General features: G+C 35.3%; 2 protein-coding genes across 2 annotated transcripts; one reads left to right on the top strand and one right to left on the bottom strand.

Moving 5' to 3' along the window:
• The first annotated feature begins 3,561 nt into the window (after window positions 1-3,561).
• Window positions 3,562-6,018, top strand: LOC145016208 (uncharacterized). Its single transcript, XM_078974596.1, has one exon. It carries the CDS (start codon window positions 3,562-3,564, stop codon window positions 6,016-6,018), a length of 2,457 nt encoding a protein of 818 aa, XP_078830722.1.
• Window positions 6,019-15,375: 9,357 nt separating this feature from the next.
• Window positions 15,376-19,535, bottom strand: LOC145014575 (low affinity sulfate transporter 3-like). The gene is made up of 12 exons (XM_078972970.1): window positions 19,042-19,535; window positions 18,900-18,948; window positions 18,599-18,806; window positions 18,341-18,515; window positions 18,164-18,229; window positions 17,853-18,083; window positions 17,640-17,766; window positions 17,245-17,531; window positions 16,292-16,485; window positions 16,049-16,128; window positions 15,876-15,952; window positions 15,376-15,786 (listed from the first exon to the last, which is right to left on the bottom strand). Exons 1-12 carry the CDS (start codon window positions 19,411-19,413, stop codon window positions 15,637-15,639), a joined length of 2,016 nt encoding a protein of 671 aa, XP_078829096.1. The 5' UTR covers window positions 19,414-19,535; the 3' UTR covers window positions 15,376-15,636.
• Window positions 19,536-19,984: the final 449 nt, after the last annotated feature.

Here is a 19,984-nt window from a genome sequence, read left to right on the forward strand (position 1 = left end):
AGCACGTAATTTATATAAAATACTTTGTATCTGTGTGTAAGATGAAAGTAACTATGCACTCACCTGGTAAGGTGGTGACGCGGTTCTTAGGCAGCACTTCATTTACTTTAAAACAATTTCTTTCGACAAAACTTAGTACCATTACCACTAGAGTTTAGTCTAACGTTTTACCGAGACTAATTAATAGTCTAGATATTATTACTATTATATAAGCGTTAAACAATACTCTTCACCCAATATGTATAGATAGGGGCCATACATGAAACATCGGAGGGCAGGATCATTTTAGCATATAACACTTCTGAATCTACCAATCCAAGCGGCCCTCCAAAACAGATTCCCCGTACCGCGAGTGGTTAAAAAGATATTACAGCAACACTTATATAACCCATAATAATAGCCCAAAAATTACCATAAGGTCCTAATAACATTATTATAATTAATTAAAAGCTATATTAAAAATAGCGTGGGCGTAGCTCACTTACAGCGGATTTTCTCGAAAATTGGGCTTCGCTTAGAGCAGCGTTTCCGAATCGAAGGACCCTTTTTCTCTCGACTCTGGGAGCCTCATGGCTTCCTTCAGGTGCTATGGGTTTATTTAGGCTTAGGGGGGTTAGGGGGCTTAGAGAGAGAAAGAGAGGGTGAAAGGTGTGAGAACTATGAATGATTCACCCTTTATTTATAGGGGTTTTATCATAAAGTAGTCTCTAAGCTTCATCCGTATCTTTTGCGCACGAGCTCCGTTTTCTACATTCTTTATATCCATGCGTTGGTATTTACAAGTACTACAAATTTCATTTAGACCTCGTCGGCTAATTCTCATTGTGCTCGGGTTTACAAAACTGTATCGAATTCGTCGCACTTGAAGAGTAGAGACTAAGTTTTGTCCATATCTTTCTCATACGAGCTCTATTATCGACGTTCTTTATATCCACACATTGGTATTTACGAGTACTACAACTTTCATTTAGACCTCGTCGGCCAATTTTTATTCTATCTCAGATTTACAAATCTGCATTGAATTCGTCGCACTTGAAGAGTAGAGACTAAGCTTCGTCCATATCTTTCGCATACAAGCTCCGTTTTCAACTGTCTTTTTATTGTTTAACTCCTATTAATGATATCTTCATTTCTCGTTTAGATTATTTTGGCTAAAAATCGGCCGATCTAAAATTCAAATTTTAAAGTTGTTTACTGTTGTGTTAAATCTTAGAAAAATCATAACTTCCTCATATGAAGTCAGATTTTGACATTCTTTTTATGCACACTCTCAGTTTAACATATACTAAAACTTTCATTTAGATCGCTAAGGCTAGAAATTATTTTATCGTAAATTCCCTTTTTATGATTCCCGGTGTCGTGTCGGTTTTGCCGTAAAACTTCGACGGGTTATAACTTCTTTGTTATAACGCGGATTTCGGCGTTTTTTATATGTACGGAACCCTTGCGACATATACTATAACTTGGTTAAGATTATTTAGTCAAAATAATCTTCTATTAAAAAGTTATTTTTGATGCTTATAGTCTCTAAATTGACTAGCTCGAATCTGCGGGCGTTATAGAGTCGATTAGAATTTTTGGGAGTTAGATAAGGTGTGGAACTAGGGAAAGTTTCACGTCTTGGTCAGGAGGAGAGTTGACCCAAGTGGCCGTTTGGATTGAGGATGTGTAAGTGGAAGTTCATGAAAATTCCAACAGTTAGTTGGCATCTTCTTTGTTATACGTAGCAGGCTTGTAGATGGATCCAGCTCGAGGATTGTGTTAAAGCCTCGCTGCCTGTTCTTGTATGATGAAGGAATTAGGGTTCGAAGCATGACCTAAACAACTGATTGATTTCAGTCGAATGCAGCTTTGACTCAGGATAATTGGGGTCGAGATGGTTTGGGTGTGGTGAAACCAGGGATGGTAACCATGGTTGGTTAGAAGTATTGTAACACTGCGATGGGATCGTAGCATTCACCAATTGAGGTAGCTTTTCGATAAGGTGGTCACGAGTTTAGAGGAAGATCAGTTCGTGCCTTGGGCATGACGAATTGGATTGTCGAGGTGCATTTCTCTGTTTTAGGTCGAGGTCCATTAGGGTCTGAGGTGGAGTCGGGTCTATGTAGCTCGATGGGTAGGACCCGTGGGCGAGGCCGCTCTGTGGTATAGTTGTAGGGTTCAAAGTACTCCATGGATTATGATAATGGGCCCCTTGATGAAGTGTAGGTTATTAGACCCAAAACTTGGCTTATTCCCTATATATTGTCATATATTATTCATAATTAGGTTTAAGAGTGAGGTAAAATGTAGACGCCCAGGGGCGAAGTATATTAAGGGCCAGGAGGGGTTGTGGCCCCCCCTGATTTTTTTATTAGAAGTGTAAATAGTCCATATCTTTTTTATCCATATTAGGCCTAGACATTAAAAATTTGGGCTGTGGCCCCTCCTGTGCTTTTCCAATAGTCCGAATCAAACAAAAAATCAAATCGTCATTATCGTTCGTCCCTACCCTCGTGCCTCGTCTGAAATATGAACCAAACACTCCTTAATCGTTGATGTGGCCTGCATCCCTGCGTGCTGTCACACTGTTGCCTGTGTTGCTGATCAGAAGATCAGTGATTAGTCCACTCTGTCTCCTACCTTATTCTCCAAGTCTAAGTCTGAACTCTAAAGTCTTGCTGGTCGCTGGAAGCCTGGAATCAATTGATCAATGTGAATATTGAATTGTAAAGTGAAGCCTGGAAAAAACAATCATAATTACTTAATTAGTTTTTTTTTTTTTTTTTTTTTTTTTTTTTTTTTTTTTTTTTTTCACAATAGGGGATATGAACCTACAATTACAAAGAGTAATTTAATGCTACAAAAATTAACTACCTTATATTATTATATATTAATTGGGGCCACTGTATTTGATAATAAACTATAAATGTCTAGATTCATTATGTGACACTATAACTAAATTATTTGCTATCACATAATACTCTTTTTGAATGTTGGTAAATTGGTATGAATATGATGAAACCTGTTGCCGTTTGCAAAACACATAAGGTTATATTTGGTTACATAAAATACTATAGAATGTAACATATTCAGTGAAACCAATTATTTGTTAATTTAATTATTTAAATACAATAATGATGAAGATGAATATCATTAATTGACCATTATTTGAATTTGTAGTATTTATGAAATTCCTACATGAACAATTATAAAAATGATAGAGCAAAGTAATGATATTTAACCCCTATAAAAATCTTATAATATAAAGTCAATTCGTGTATCTAGATGTTTCTGCATTATTGTCCAACAATTTCTTTTTTGTTAAGAAAAAACTTAAATCTTACACACAAGCTGTTATCTATGTTAAACATTTACAACTGTATTTAAGTGATTTAGAATTTTGGAGCATTGTTAATTAACCGATTTTAGATTTTTGCAAAATTTTTGCAAAAATATCAAATAAGATTTGTAGAAATAAGTTTTTTTTTGCGGAATTTGGGTTGTTGGTTTATGAGCTTATGATTTCACTTTTGATTTTTACAGATACAATCATATAAATCTCACAATTTCATGGGAAAAATGAAAACCATTGATTCTTTTTTCAAAAGAAAGAATGATGATGAAGAAACTCATAATGATAATCAACAGAGTAAACGTTACAAAGCTTCAACAAGTGAGCCGCAACCGCAAAAACATGAAAATCAACAAGAGAATGATATTGATGAAGCTACACAATCAAATCCTAATGAAGTGGATCTTAAGCATCTAGAAAGAGATCCCGCTAAACGAAAACAAATGTGGGAATATCCAGTTAATTTAAGGGAACAAGTAAGACGAGCTTATATGACTTTAGGACCTTTCCAAATACGTCTTCAAGAATATCATGCTAAAGGTTCAAAGAAACATCCTCGTAGATTCCAATATTCTTGGTTCAACATTTTCCCTAATTGGTTAGAGTATTCTCCAACAACACATGCTTCTTATTGTTTTATTTGTTATATATTTAATGATAAACCAAGTGTGTGCCATGGTTATGATGCATTTACTGTTAAAGGATTTGACAATTGGAAAAAAGTTAATGATGGGAAAAATTGTGCATTCTTGAAGCACATTGGTTGTTCACAACATAGAAATGCTGTTACATTTGCTGAAAACTTGATGAACCAAGCAACACACATTGAAAATATTATAGTGAAGCAAAATGAAGCACAAATATTGAAGAACCGGTTACGATTAAAAGCTTCAATTGACACAGTTCGTTGGTTGACATTTCAAGCTTGTGCTTTACGAGGACATGATGAATCGCCTAATTCCAAAAATCGAGGTAATTTTCTTCAACTACTAAAACTTCTAGCATCTTATAATGATGAAGTTGCAAATGTTATATTAGAGAATGCTCCTTATAATTCAAAGTATACTTCTGGAGATATTCAAAAAGAAATTCTTAGTATTATTGCAAATAAAGTTCGGAAGCATATTCGTAGTGAAGTCGGGGATTCGTACTTTTGTGTCATGGTTGATGAGTCACGAGATGAGTCTAAAAAAGAGCAAATGGCCATAGTTTTGAGATTTGTTGATGCAGAAGGGATCATACGGGAAAGGTTCTTAGATTTGGTTCATGTTAGGGATACCTTATCATTAACCTTGAAAACAAATATGTGGAGACAACTTTTGCACTATCAATTTGATGTTAGCAAAATCCATGGCCAAGGTTATGATGGTGCTAGTAATATGAGAGGGGAATGGAATGGATTACAGACACTTGTTCTTAAGGATTGTCCTTATGCGTATTATCTTCACTGCTTCGCTCACAGATTACAACTAACACTGGTGGCTGCTTCAAGGGAAATTATTCCTATACACCAATTTTTTACAAACTTAATTTTTACAATTAATGTAGTTTGTGCTTCCAGTAAGCGTCATGATGAGTTACAAAAGGCAAAGGCAACTGAGATTGAACATTTATTAGAACTTGGTGAAATTGAATCAGGTAAAGGATTGAATCAAGTTGGGACATTAAGAAGAGCTGGTGATACATGTTGGGGTTCTCATTTTCGTTCTGTTTGCAGTTTGCTTAACATGTTTGATTGTACACGTGTTGTTCTCCAGGGAATAATTGATGATGTATCTGCTACTTATTCTCAACGCGGAGATGCTGATGCAGCTTACTGTTACCTGAAATCATTTGAGTTTGTGTTTATTCTTCACTTGATGAAAGAAGTAATGGGAAAAACTGATATACTTTCTCAAGCTCTACAAAAGAAATCCCAAGATATTCTTAATGCCATGGGGTTAGTTTCAGCAACAAAGGAGAGTCTAAATGATTTTAGGAACAATGGATGGGATTCTTTACTTGAACAGGTAAAGATTTTTTGTGAGAAACATCAAGTAGATGTGCCGGATATGCAAGCCCCATATACTTTTACTAGATATCGGCCTCGAAAAAATTATAATCAGTTTACTTTTGAACATTTTTATCGAGTAGATTTGTTTACATCCACATTGGACAAACAGTTACATGAGTTGAATAGTAGATTCAATGATCAGGCGATAGAGTTGTTAAGTCTTAGTTCTACTTTAGTTTCAAAAGAACACCCTAAAGTGATTAACATTGATCAGATTTGTCTTCTTGTTGAGAAGTATTATCCTGAAGATTTTACAGAGCAAGAGAGAATTCAATTACGATATCAGTTGGATATTTTTAATATCGATATGACAAAGAATCCCAGGCTAAGTCGTGTATCAACTATTGCTGACCTATGCAAAGGTCTTGTGGAAACTCAGAAACGTGAGACGTATTATTTGCTTGATAGAGTGGTCTGGTTAATCTTGACACTTCCAGTTTCTACCGCAACAATAGAGAGGGGATTTTCAGCAATGAAAATATTCAAGAACCGCATTCGCAATAAGATGTCAGATGACTTTCTCGCAAACAACTTGGTGGTTTACATAGAAAGAGAAATTGCTGAAAACATTGATACGAAGTCGGTAATTGATGAATTTAAAGACCTTAAAGGTCGTCGGGTTGAGTTGTAATTCTTCTTTTAGGTATTTTTGGTATTTAATTGTTGAAAAAAAATTGGTTTCTTTTTATGTGTAAGACAGTAACTTTAGGAATTTTTGGTGAGTAATTTAGGTATTTTTGGTGTTTAATTGCTGATTTTTCCTTTGGTTCTTTCATGTATAAAAACGTTAATTTTAGTTTGTAATACTTCGGCAGCTCAGAGCCGAAGGGTCTATTGGAATTCACTGGTGTTCGGAATTGGATGGTATTCAGTCGATGCCTCGGAATCGCAGTGCAAGTTGCGAGTCGCGGTTGCTGTCCATTCTTATTCGATCAAAATGGGGAAGAAGACTCTAATTTACATTATTGGTCCCTGTAACTTTAGCAACTTAGTAGTTTTGGTTCAATTTCATAATTGGTTACAAATCAAAGGGATAATGATGCGAATTACTTTTTTAGTCCATTGTCTTTCAGCAAATGACAGTTTCTGCCCAATATTCAGAATTATTTGCAAAATTAACGGTTGATGAATAAATTTGGATTTTTCTTGAACATATTTTTTTCGTTAATAGTAATTTATGGATTCCAACAAGTCTTGGCGGTTCGGAAGGTCGTTTTTCACGATAACGTCAAAATTTTTCGACTATTTCAGGTTTTAAACTTCATTGTTTATTCCATTTTGTCACGGGGGAGCATAGTATTTTTTTTTATTCATTCAAGATCATTCTCATGACCATTTGAAAGTTTTATAATCACGTTTTTTTATTATAAAAAGGGGGAGAATTTGATATGGCTATTCAAAATTGGATTTGTGACTTTTTAAATTTGAAGATTGTTGATGAAGCTTGTGGTTGGTGTTGATATGAAGGTAACATTTACAGAAAAGTTCAAGAGGAACTCTTCTAAAGATTTTACAGAGAAGTAGCTTTTACTGAAAAGTTCAATAAGAACTCTTCTAAAGCTTTGATATATCACCGACTTTTAGTAATTTCTCGATCAAGTGACATTAAGAATCTTAAATTTGGGCTGTTACATGATATTTTTTGTGGCTTATATCATTAGCTTATTTGAAGATCATTGTGACTTGGAGGGGGGAGTTTTTCAAAGACAAGAAGTGTTCTTAATGCCGAAATGGGTTTTTATGGCGGGTTTGGCTTTGTTGAAGATCTTTGGGATTACATTAGAAAATGAAGTTTAAAAACATTACTTCAGTGATTGGTTTATATATCCTAGAACCCGTTTTTGAAGACTATTGAAGAATCAAGATTCGTGGATCTCTTTTGATATTCCTCGTTACGAGATCCTTTTCTTATTTGCTAGATGCTTGTATTGGAAGTTGAAGCATTGTCATCCATTCCATACTTTAAGAGGGAGAATGTAGGGTTCAAAGTACTCCAAGGATTATCACAATGTGCGCCCTTGGTGAAGTGTAGGTTATTAGGCCCAAGACTTGTCTTATTTCCTATATATTGTCATATATTATTCATAATTAAGGTTAATAGTGAGGTAAAATGTAGCCGCCAAACATAATGAGCTTTCTTAGGTAGAATAGATTTACTTTAATCTGTTCTTATAGTGTAATTTATTCCTCATGCTCTTGAATAGATCGTTTGATCATTCGACATATCTTCATTATTGTGTTTGTTGTTATTTTCCACATTATATTCATCAAATCGTTCTTACGGTTTATCCCAACGATAGTTTGGGTGGGACCTATGGGCTAGGTCCATGTGTATATGAAAATACAAGTGGGGCCTGGTAAAGACCATTGGGTCAAGGTTTTGGATCTTGATTTCCAGGATTAAGTGTATGGTCAGCGAATGGTGCAGATGGATGTTTAGGTTGGTGTTAGGTGCATTTCATGTACCCATTTTGTAGTTTTAATCCATAAAAGTGCATTGCATTTAGGTTTAAACTCATGCATTTTGCATGTTTTTCGGGATTTTTCATGAGGCAATTTCATTCAAATACTTTTGTGATATTTCAGGGACTTTTGGAGGTAGGATCTTGTTGGAGGAGGTAAATAAAAGTTGCGGACAAAATTTCGGGACTTGCGGAGCACCGAGGAGCAAGATATCAAAGAAAAGAACATTTTGGCTTTACAGAGATTTACACGGCCGTGTAAATGCAAGCCTTGCGTTTACGCGTGCCGTGTAAACATAGATTTCTGCGCAGTATACTTTTGCGTTTACGCGGGCCGTGTAAATGACAGTGTTAATTTACGCGGGTTGTGTAAACGTAAATGCGAGTTTTAAAGCAGTTTTTCACCATTTTTGAAGGGGGAACCGAATTTTTACAGAAGGGGGTCGACTTTTGGAGTAGAGAAGGCGAATTTCTTGACGATTTTGAAGTTGATTAACACTTGGGAACATTTGATTTCATTTTGTAAGAACTTTAATTTCATTTTCTAGATTTGTGATCTTGTTCTAGCCATGAGTGGCTAGAACCCTAAATTCTCCAACTTTATGTCTTGACATTTGGATGTGATTTCAATCGTATGACTTGATGTTTGCTTTCAATTTTCTATCTAGTGAATTTGATTTTGTCTCAATTGAATGTTTGATTCTAATTGTGATTCTTATTGGCCATTTGGATTAGGGTTAGATCATTCAAGTTATCTAATTGCAAAATCCGTAATTGTTTTGTAAATTGGACTAGGTAACAAGCACTAATCTGATTTCTATTGAATGAAATTAGTGTAAATCTATTCACACATTCTTATGCTCCCGAGCTTATGAGGAGTATTGATTATTGTTTGGAACATTCACATAAAGTTTAATGCAATCTTTCAACCTAATTCTAAGAGCTTGTTTAGATTAGATTGGTAAGGTTAGGATTAATCAAAGAGCTTGTTTTGGTTAATTATTGTGGTGAATGGGAAGTGTTAGAGCTTGTTAACACTTTCAAGTACCAACTTAGATAGAATTAAACAAATATCTTGTCATCCATGGAATCACATTGCTAATTTGTCTTGCATAGAGTTGGAGTTCTCACAAATCCTGAATTTTTGTTTCATTTAATTGATCATTTACTTATTGCTTTATTCTTTTGATTAAATCATTGCATACCAACCCCCCATTTATGTGACCATTATTGTACCTTACGCAAAAAGGTATAAACATTTGTTCCGTGTCTCTGTGGATCGACCCTACTTACCTTGTATTACATTTCTAGTACAAAGTAGTAGTGTTTAAGGAGTTATTTTACCCCTTTATTTGTTGGCTTTGACACGCTTAACAAATTGGCGCCGTTGCCGGGGACACGGTGTTACTAATTGTTTATGCCAAGCATTTTGTGAGCAGGTGCTTTAAAAAAAAGTCAGGTAGAAGATAAGTTTTCAATTTTAGGAAGTGACGAGAAGGTTAATGTGTTGTAAAGGCCCACCTACTTAGAACAAAGCACATTCAGGGGCCAAGTCGAGCCAACGACTTAAAACAAGGGCAGCTAACCGGGAGGCAACCCGGGGGTTTTTTTTCCTTTATTTTAAAACTTTGTAGTCTTTGGTAAATTTCAAGTTTTTGTTAATGTCCCAAATGGTTTTAAACTTATTTTTTATGCCTAGAAAATGAATCTCCAACTCCAAAAATACCTCACGGATAGCATGGGGAGGATGAAGAGGAGGTTCACACCACAATTGTGAGGCACCAAGAACGATTTGGTAAATTCTTTCCATATCTTTAATCGTTCATATTTTACTTAAAATTCAATTTGTGTGCATTTGTGACTGTTTTGGACCCATTCATCAGCTACCATCCTCCACCATCTGACTCTTAATAGGCCGACTATGCCTCTCTCCAAGCATCGAGGACGATGCTTATCTTAAGCTTGGGGAGGGGCATCCATCCATGCATTATCCCGTTGCATGTAGGTTGCATGTAAATTTTGTACATATTGCATTGCATTGCATTATTTTTCTTTGTCATTTTTTAGAAAAAATTTCAAAAACCAAAATGATTTTCTTTATACTCTATTTTTATTATACTTTTTGCATTTTGCATCTAAATTTTTGCATTTTCATTTAACTTGAAAAAAAAAAGTAAAAGTAAAATTTTTTGATCCAATTTCAAGCAGCCAAATCTTCTCAAAACAGTTGAGATGGTAAGTGAGTTGTGTGCCTTGAGATTTTACTTGCTATTTTTATTAAAAAAAATATATAAAAGCAATTTAATCACACGAGCACATCTCCCGAAGCTACTTGTGCAAAGCAGAAAATGAGAAGATTGTCAACACTGGAGCATAACAGCAGGTATGAGTCGATTATTTGGGACATATGACCGGTCTTATGAGTAGTAATGCTCAATTAAACTTAAAATGCCAAATTCAAAAGTTCATAAAAAGAATGCAAAATCTCATTGTCCCGCCTTCCAGCTCTCTTAAAAGTCTTTTCTACTCATTCCCTTTTATATACCCTGTTTGGGGACATAGCTTTCAACTATACTTACGGGTCTTTGCATGTTAACATTTAGTCCCTCGAAAAATGTGTAGAAGTCCCTCACGGTAATAAATCGTGAGATGTCCCACAATAGAAAAGTCAAGGACGAAAATATAAAGAAATTGGCCAAATAAATAAATTAATAAGAGTGTTATGTGTTAACTTAGTTATTTGTATATGTGTTACATAAAATTAAAAAAAAAAACTATTATTAAGTTAATCTGTGACCTTTGGGATTCGAACAAGTAAACTCTGAGGGGTGTTTTACACCTAATCGCCTAAAGCTTAATTGTATGGGACTGATTGAGTTGAAAATTCGTTACACGGGTTCCATAGAAAGTTATGAACTTAATAATAGCAAATAAAGTTAATCTGTGGCCTTTGAGATTCGGGCAAGTAAACCCGAGGGATCTCTTTAAATCTAGCACACTAAGGTCATTTGATTTGGATGTGTTGGTTGGAAGCCCGTTACACGGATTTCAAAGAAAGCCATGAGCTTTATTTGTAAAAAAAATGTAATTAGGAAGTTTGTATATAATTGTGTTTATACTTTAATTGAATACTGTGTTTAGGAAAAATACTTGGCTATAAAAAGATTCCCTTGGACTTGGATTTGAATTTATGACATTGGACTGAATGTTAATTACTTCGACTGGTGTAAGTGGTTTGAAGTTTGTAACCAATCTGGATAAATATTAGGGAATTTTTAGAAAAGATTTTTCAGAAAAAGATTGTTGTTGACCAACAAATAGCTGGAATCGAACAGTGTTATATTTTATGAAACAAAGATGGTTGAGCATGTTTTGTCACATATAATTTCACGAGAGTAAGACCATAATTTGTTCCAAGAATTGACTTGATGGTATTGAAAAGGAATAAGTGTTGTGATCTTTGATTATGTTGAGTTGTACTAGGGAGTGGCCAAAGTCTTGTTTCTATTATCATATAATATTTTGAGACTAAAGCCAAGTTAAATCAAGGCATGATAGGTACATTCTCAACTATGGTACAAAACAAGGTAATTGGGTTGGATCTTTTCAAGTTTGTTTTGATTTCATGCATTAAGTTTCAAATAGTTTTAACTTTGATTTTCTTTTCTTTTCTTTTTATTTTATTTTCTCCGGTTTAAATTTTCTTGTTCTTTCTTGAGGACAAGAAAGGTTTAAGCTTGGGGAGATTTGTTAGGTGCATTTCATGTACCCATTTTGTAGTTTTAATCCATAAAAGTGCATTGCATTTAGGTTTAAACTCATGCATTTTGCATGTTTTTCGGGATTTTTCATGAGGCAATTTCATTCAAATACTTTTGTGATATTTTAGGGACTTTTGGAGGTAGGATCTTGTTGGAGGAGGTAAATAAAAGTTGCGGACAAAATTTCGGGACTTGCGGAGCACCGAGGAGCAAGATATCAAAGAAAAGAACATTTTGGCTTTACAGAGATTTACACGGCCGTGTAAATGCAAGCCTTGCGTTTACGCGGGCCGTGTAAACATAGATTTCTGCGCAGTATACTTTTGCGTTTACGCGGGCCGTGTAAATGACAGTGTTAATTTACGCGGGCCGTGTAAACGTAAATGCGAGTTTTAAAGCAGTTTTTCACCATTTTTAAAGGGGGGAACCGACTTTTTACAGAAGGGGGTCGACTTTTGGAGTAGAGAAGGCGAATTTCTTGACGATTTTGAAGTTGATTAACACTTGGGAACATTTGATTTCATTTTGTAAGAACTTTAATTTCATTTTCTAGATTTGTGATCTTGTTCTAGCCATGAGTGGCTAGAACCCTAAATTCTCCAACTTTATGTCTTGACATTTGGATGTGATTTCAATCGTATGACTTGATGTTTGCTTTCAATTTTCTATCTAGTGAATTTGATTTTGTCTCAATTGAATGTTTGATTCTAATTGTGATTCTTATTGGCCATTTGGATTAGGGTTAGATCATTCAAGTTATCTAATTGCAAAATCCGTAATTGTTTTGTAAATTGGACTAGGTAACAAGCACTAATCTGATTTCTATTGAATGAAATTAGTGTAAATCTATTCACACATTCTTATGCTCCCGAGCTTATGAGGAGTATTGATTATTGTTTGGAACATTCACATAAAGTTTAATGCAATCTTTCAACCTAATTCTAAGAGCTTGTTTAGATTAGATTGGTAAGGTTAGGATTAATCAAAGAGCTTGTTTTGGTTAATTATTGTGGTGAATGGGAAGTGTTAGAGCTTGTTAACACTTTCAAGTACCAACTTAGATAGAATTAAACAAATATCTTGTCATCCATGGAATCACATTGCTAATTTGTCTTGCATAGAGTTGGAGTTCTCACAAATCCTGAATTTGTTTCATTTAATTGATAATTTACTTATTGCTTTATTCTTTTGATTAAATCATTGCATACCAACCCCCCATTTATGTGACCATTATTGTACCTTCCGCAAAAAGGTATAAACATTTGTTCCGTGTCTCTGTGGATCGACCCTACTTACCTTGTATTACATTTCTAGTACAAAGTAGTAGTGTTTAAGGAGTTATTTTACCCCTTTATTTGTTGGCTTTGACACGCTTAACAGTTGGGTAGCCTTGTCATTTGGACCCTTGGTAACCTGGTGGCTGGACCTGGAGCAAGAGTTGTAATCTCAACGATGGTGTAGAACCCTTATGTATCACATGTTAGTGAGGGGTTGCTGTGAATTAGAATGCTTCGGGTGAAATGAATGTGTACATCCTTGGATCTCGGGTTATGGGTCTTCTACTCGAAGGATTATCTAACCATTCTATTAAGTATAAGTGTTTTGCAGTACTATGGTCAGTGATTTTGTTCCGTATAGAGGCATCAAGTCAATCAAGGGCTGAAATCATTTTGTTTAAGCCTAGACTTCAGTGAGCATTTGACCTGGCAGCGGTTCAATATGGGTGGTCTGTCGGGGAGTTAGACTAATTCGAGATTTCAAGTTTCGGAAAAGTAGAGGTGGTTTTCTATATGGGATTAACGAGTTATGGTGTTTGAAGGACTTATTCTCACCTTAACAAGTCAAGATTGTTAACGTGAGAATAAGTCCTTCAAACACCTTAACTCGTTCATCACCTTGCAAGCTCTTAGAGGTATCAAGATCCAAGTTTCGAGATTCCAAAATCATTCATCACCTTGCAAGCTCTTAGAGGTATCAAGTTCAAATCTTGCAGGCTTTTAGAGGTATCAAGTTCAAAACTTCAAGTTTCGAGATTCCAAAATCTTAACAAGTCAAGATTTCAAGAAAACTTGAAATCTCAAAACTTGACAAAGTGATGAATGATTTTGGATCTCTACTTGGATCTCAAGTGTCGGGGAGTCGGAACAAATCGAGATTTCAAATCTTGACTTGCAAGCTCTTGGGTTCCTTTCTGGGTTAATTAATGAGTTAAGGTGTTTGAAGGACAAATTCTCTTATATCTGAGTTGTTATGAGGTTCTTAGACATAAAGGTGCAAGCTTTATGAGGTTTAAGGTCACATGCATGCATTAAGTTACCTAATAAGTCCTTCTAAACTTTAAGAACTTCTAAACTTTAAGAACATCATTTAGTCATGCATGAACGTAAAGTTAGCAACTTTACGTGATTATCCAGCTCAAAGGAAGCCAGATCTATGTTTTTAATCAATGTTTTAACGGATTAAGGAGGAAAAAAGGAGATTGGGCTGAATGGAGGAGTACGCTGGGCGTATAAGCCTGTACGCGTAACGTACAAGCCCTTAAGCTAGTACGCTTAGCGTACCAGCTGCGTACACGCCACATACTCAGCAGGAATGGATTTCAGTGGTTGGGCTTCGTTCTGGGCTATCCTTTAGGCTTAGATGTTTTGGGCCCTATTGGACCATCGGGTTTTGGATTGATAATTATTTTGAAAGGCCCACTATAGGATTTTGGCCCAATTTAGAAAATTGGGCCATATTTAGGCCTTGGGTGTTTAACTGGAATTTGAGCTTTTGGATTGTTGAATTGGGCCTTGGCTTTGGACCAAGTTATGAAGAGGGTAAAAAGGTATTTTTACCCTAGTTTGGACACTTATTGTGGGCCGAATCCGATTATTGATGGATGATTAACTTGTGATTGATAGCGAGGTTCTTGCGGACCAGCAGCCATAGATTCTTTTTGTGAGATTCGGCAGTGCAAGGTGAGTGTCCTCGCTGAGTTTAGCGGGTCGAAGGCATCAATGTCGGCCCATGGTTTATATGTTAGGATGCTAGATATCTACATGACTCTTGCATGTGTTATGTGATGGCATGTTTACCGGGCAAGGCCCGATGCCAGACGATGCCTAATGAGTATATTGTATGTTAGTTATCAGTATGTGTTTTATGCTACCGGGCAAGGCCCGATGCCGGGCGAGGATCAATGACTGTATGATACGCTATTGTCTTTGTGATTATCGCATGCGTTAGTATGATTATATGTTTATATGATTATATGTATCGGGCGGGCCCGATGTCACGCGGGGCTTGTGATTGACAGATTTGTAAACTGAGCGGGGTTCGAAGCCGAGTGGGGCTCGATGCCGTGCGGAGCCTGATGGAGGGCGGGGGTCCAGTATGTGATTTAGTATGTTTGGTATGTGGTATCTTGGTAAACTCACTAAGGTTTGTGCTTACGGTTTTCAGTTTATGTTTCAGGTACTTCGGTTTTCAATTGGAAGAGCTCGGGATGATTGCAGCACACACATCACATGTTTCCACTTTCCGCTTTCTATGATTTACTCTTATTTTTGGGACATTACACTTTGGTACTTGATGTTTGTGTTTTGGCAATTTACATCCTCCTAAGTTTCTACTACTACTAAAACGGTTATTTTTTTTTAATCCATTACTGTCACCACAACGCACATGTAAAATCCTTGTTAATTCCAAAACATAATAACATAATAGATATTACCTTGTTAGAATAATTTTTATAATAATGTACGAATCCATTTTCTTTTAAGGTAATAACAAAAGTACTCCACACCTTTATAACAATATGAAAGAAGAATAAACTAGTCAAAATAACTTGACTAGAAGTGATGAAAGTTCATTACATTACCTTTCACAGAATGGGAACTTACTGAATGTAGAGAAATATAACACACCTAATTCATCATCATTGTAAACATACCAAGTGCTTAATGATATTTAGACCTCAACCATTATTGTATAAAACAAACGAGATTGGCTTGATAAGTCCTTCAATTCAACTATTATCAGGTATCATAAACAATTGTCAATAGATCTGGAACTGAGACATGCATCAACAGCTTCATTAACCGTGAGGAAAATACAATTAGTTCCAACTTTGTCGACAAACCCTGCTAATTTTAGCTTGTGAATCACTTTCCATCTTGGATTGGTGATAGCTAACTGCAAAAATACAACACAAAACACTTAATGTTAATGTAATATAAGGGCTTGAAATTAATGTGCAAAAATTAAGTTTCTTCAAGCGTTACATGTATGTTTCTTAAAAGCAGTTTCTTGTGAATTTCTTCCAATGCTAGAATTCCTGAAGAGTCAATGCTCATGACACCTGAGACATGAGAAACAGAAGTGATCAGAAAATCAATTTATATTGACCCTAATCACTTACATTATGAGTGACATGCAATTTTATGGAAACGCTTACTCGACATGTCTAGAATGATTCCATTAGTCGGTTTGTTTCCCTCTTCCTTTTCATTCTCCTTGGTTGCCCATCTAGTAATCCTACCATGAGAACCAAAACACCAAGATGAAACACAACAACACTTAAACACGAGTGATAAAGTGAAGAGGGAATTGAAGAATGTCTTTCTATAGGAAAGTTGCAAATCTTTCATATTACAGATATACGAAATTCCTGTGAAATAAGCGCATGAAGCATCAATACCTTTCTTTAATGGGACTTGCATTTGCAAAACAAAAGGAGCCAGAGTTGAGGCGAATTATGTAAACACCTGGAACATCAAGAACCCCAGGATATTGTGCCTTGTCACAGAAAATGTCTGTTTCTGGAAGCCTTCCTAATTCTTCTATGCCAGGTCTGATGGAATTAAGGATTAATCTTCCAAACGAAACACCAACCTACATGCATATCATAAACATACTTGATTCTGATGATCACGATTATATATTATTGTTGGTAGTTTAAAAGCCTTAAATAATTTTATAAAACCTTTTATGTTAATCTTCAAAAGATTCTTTAATCTTGCATGGCTTTGTTATGGATAAACTGGTATTTCTTTATCATGGTTTACTTATTGACACGATCTGCATATAAAATATTGGAGACCTAGCTAGCTTGAATCGGATAGTGAGGTTAACTAATTCAGAGATCTAGAACCCAATCATGCATATAATTAATCCACCCAATAATTTTCCAAGACAAAAGTCGTTACGTTCCAGATAAGATTTATAATGCTAATGTGATCTAATATAATACATGACTATTATATAGGTAAATATAGCACAAGTGGTTCAAGAAAGCTTAAATTTGACACAAATGAAATATTTTTATAAGTAGCTAGACGGAATATAATTTATATAACTTAAATATTTATAAAAGATATGCACCACAAAATTTAGTATATTGAAGGCCATCCAGTCATCTTCTTAATCATTATAATTAATAATTGGTGGGAGAAGTTAAAAGAATCTTTAATTGTCCAACTAACACTAATATTGTTTTCAACGATGATCCCAAAACCAAATCCAGGAATACTGAATTTTAGCCATCGGTTTATTATCCATTTTTGGTAATTCGTTAACTGATAACTAAAGGGGTAGCGATAATTTAATTGCAATATCAAAAATTTTGAAATTAATAGTTCTGAAGAATCTTACAGCAACTAAAAGACCGATCTTGACTGATGCAAATAACACACCAAAGAAAGCCCCAGCGCATGCAAGAAAGTCCATTTTGTCAACTTTCCAAATATGGTAAGCTTCATTGTAATCGATTAATCCAGGAAGTGCAGACAAGATGATCGAAGCAAGTATGGCAAGAGGAGTGTAATATAGGAGCTTCGTTAATAGTTGTAATGATACGAACACAGTTATCGCCATTACTATATTTGATACTGTAGATTGACACCCCGCGCTAAAATTTACAGCTGTTCGCGAAAATGATCCTGCAACACGAGAAAAAATGTCAATTCTGATAAACAAATGGTTTTAAGATGATCAAATTATGCAAAAGTTATTATTTATATATATATTATGTATATCGCTATATATACCAGTGGCAACATAGCAAGAAGACATAGATCCGGCGATGTTCATACATCCCATTGCTAGCATTTCTTTGTTCCCATCTAGGTTATACCCTTTAATGGAAGCAAAAGATCGACCAACAGCAACAGCTTCCTGTAACGTTTTTAGCAAGTATCAGAAAAATCCATATTCGTACTTTTAATGGAGTCTGTATTAGTATAAAGTAGACAACTAATCACCGTTAAGGCAATAATGGCACAAATGAAACCGATTTTGGCTGTTTCACCGAGGTATGGACCATTGAACTCCAATTGACTGACTGAACTTGGATTTAATCCACCTTTGAAATGCTTAATGATTTTAATCCCATGTTCATCTGCTCTTGTGAGGTATACTATCAAAGTGGATAATATGACTGATATAACTGGAGAAATGGCGGGTAACCAGAATAACTTCCTGTTTCTTTTACCCTGAAATTTGACCAAGTCAACCATTTAGTTGTAAGAAAGTATATGACGAATGTTAAGATAGATGAAACCGATTCACTTACGATAAATCTGGTAATGAGGATGAAAATAAGGAAGGAACATCCAAGAACAAAATTCAAAGGATACCACTGCGAACAAGAAAACAGTCTCATATTAATTAAGTTGTAAACGAAATCAAAAATAATAAAATTATGAACATGAAGTTGAAGTTGAAGTTAAAGCAATATCGATCATCGTACTGTAGTATGTAGTGATTTAGCAACGGCTTCCAAAACAGAGACGACATCAGTTTTTGTAGTAAAATGACTAATCCCGAGTAAACTCTTGAGTTGTTGAAGACCTATAACAATGGCTGCACCTGCCATGAACCCTACAATGGCGGCATGCGATAGAAAATCAATAAGAAAACCTAACCTGCATGCACCCAAAGAGTTTCATGATCAGAAACAAAAGCAAAAAGAAAAAAAATTGTATTTTCTACATGGATAAATAGTTACCTAAGCAATCCAAAAAGTGCTTGAAAACATCCCGCAAAGAACGTGGTTGTGAAAACAAGTTTTCTGTAGGATACAGGATCAACTGTAGGATCAACCAGTTTTGAGATCATCGAAAATATCAGAAGCGACACCACAGCTACTGGACCAATAGCTAATTCTCGAGAAGTACCCATTACAGAATATATCAAAGGAGGGACAACAGTTCCATCTATATATGAACAATTGAACACATCCAAAACAATCACAATAAGCATATATAAAGTGTTGAAAAAGTAAGAAAAAACAAGATTTGTTAACTTACATAAGCCGTATTGAGGATCTAGATTAGCTAAAGCAGCATAACCAATACTCTGAAAGGAATCAAGAGAAAAAGTTTCAGAATAATAATCACTTTTAACGTGTCAATGAGTGGATTTTGGGGTGAGAAACATTGAGAAATGTGCCTGAGGTATGCTTAGACTAGCAAGAGTCAATCCAGCAATCAAGTCATTCTTGAATTTGGAAGCTTTGTAGTCTCTACCCCAGTCAAGTACAGGAAATACGAAAGTCAAAAGGGCAATGACGTGAGAAGAAAGTGGCTGCTTCTTCGGAGATGATGATGCTGACGAAGGTATACTGTTTCTTTGAGGGCATACGTTCTTTTTTATCATGTCAAACATGTGTTGGCCAAATCCAGGAGGATCTGGTGAATTAAGAACCCATTTGGCACTCTGGTTCTTTAACTGAAACTCTTGTTGATCAGAACTCTGCTTTTGCTGAAGATCGGACATGTCAATGCTAAGTGCGTGATGTGTAGCTGGAGTTGGTGAAGCCATTAATGTTTGTTTGAAGTGTTTTGGGTGAACTCTCTGTATATATGGAGCTTAGATGATTAAAGATTTTCAGCTCATTTGATAGGTAAAGAAGGACCACGACCAAAAGAACATATGGTTCTAGTTAGATGCAATGTTAGGCTTTCATAAACATCGAAGTTATTCTGATTGAGACATCTGCATATAATTATATATTCCGAATGAAGGTAAACCCACTACTGTTTTAGTGGTCTACCGACCAGCTTTTAGGCTGCATGCTTGGGCAACATCTGAAAATAATAATTATAATATTGATTTACCCATGGAACCCCCATACTTATAAATTGTACGTCTCGTTATCTTACATCTTACTTTCTATTATTAAAAGTTAAGCATGTGTCTTCTATTTTGGTTCATTAGTTTCTATTCTCTATGTTTTTATAATTGTCGACAACATATATATATATATAGTATTTGGGAAGTTAGATAAGATACCTAGATTTGTAGTTTATCTTTTAAGCTTATACACATGTTTACGGATTGTGTGAATTTTCTAATGAAGCTTTTGTATAACTAGTATTTGATAAATTATAAT

Source organism: Lactuca saligna, chromosome 9 (genome assembly GCF_052625555.1).
Source record: "Lactuca saligna cultivar CGN05327 chromosome 9, ASM5262555v1, whole genome shotgun sequence".
Lineage (NCBI taxonomy): Eukaryota > Viridiplantae > Streptophyta > Magnoliopsida > Asterales > Asteraceae > Lactuca > Lactuca saligna.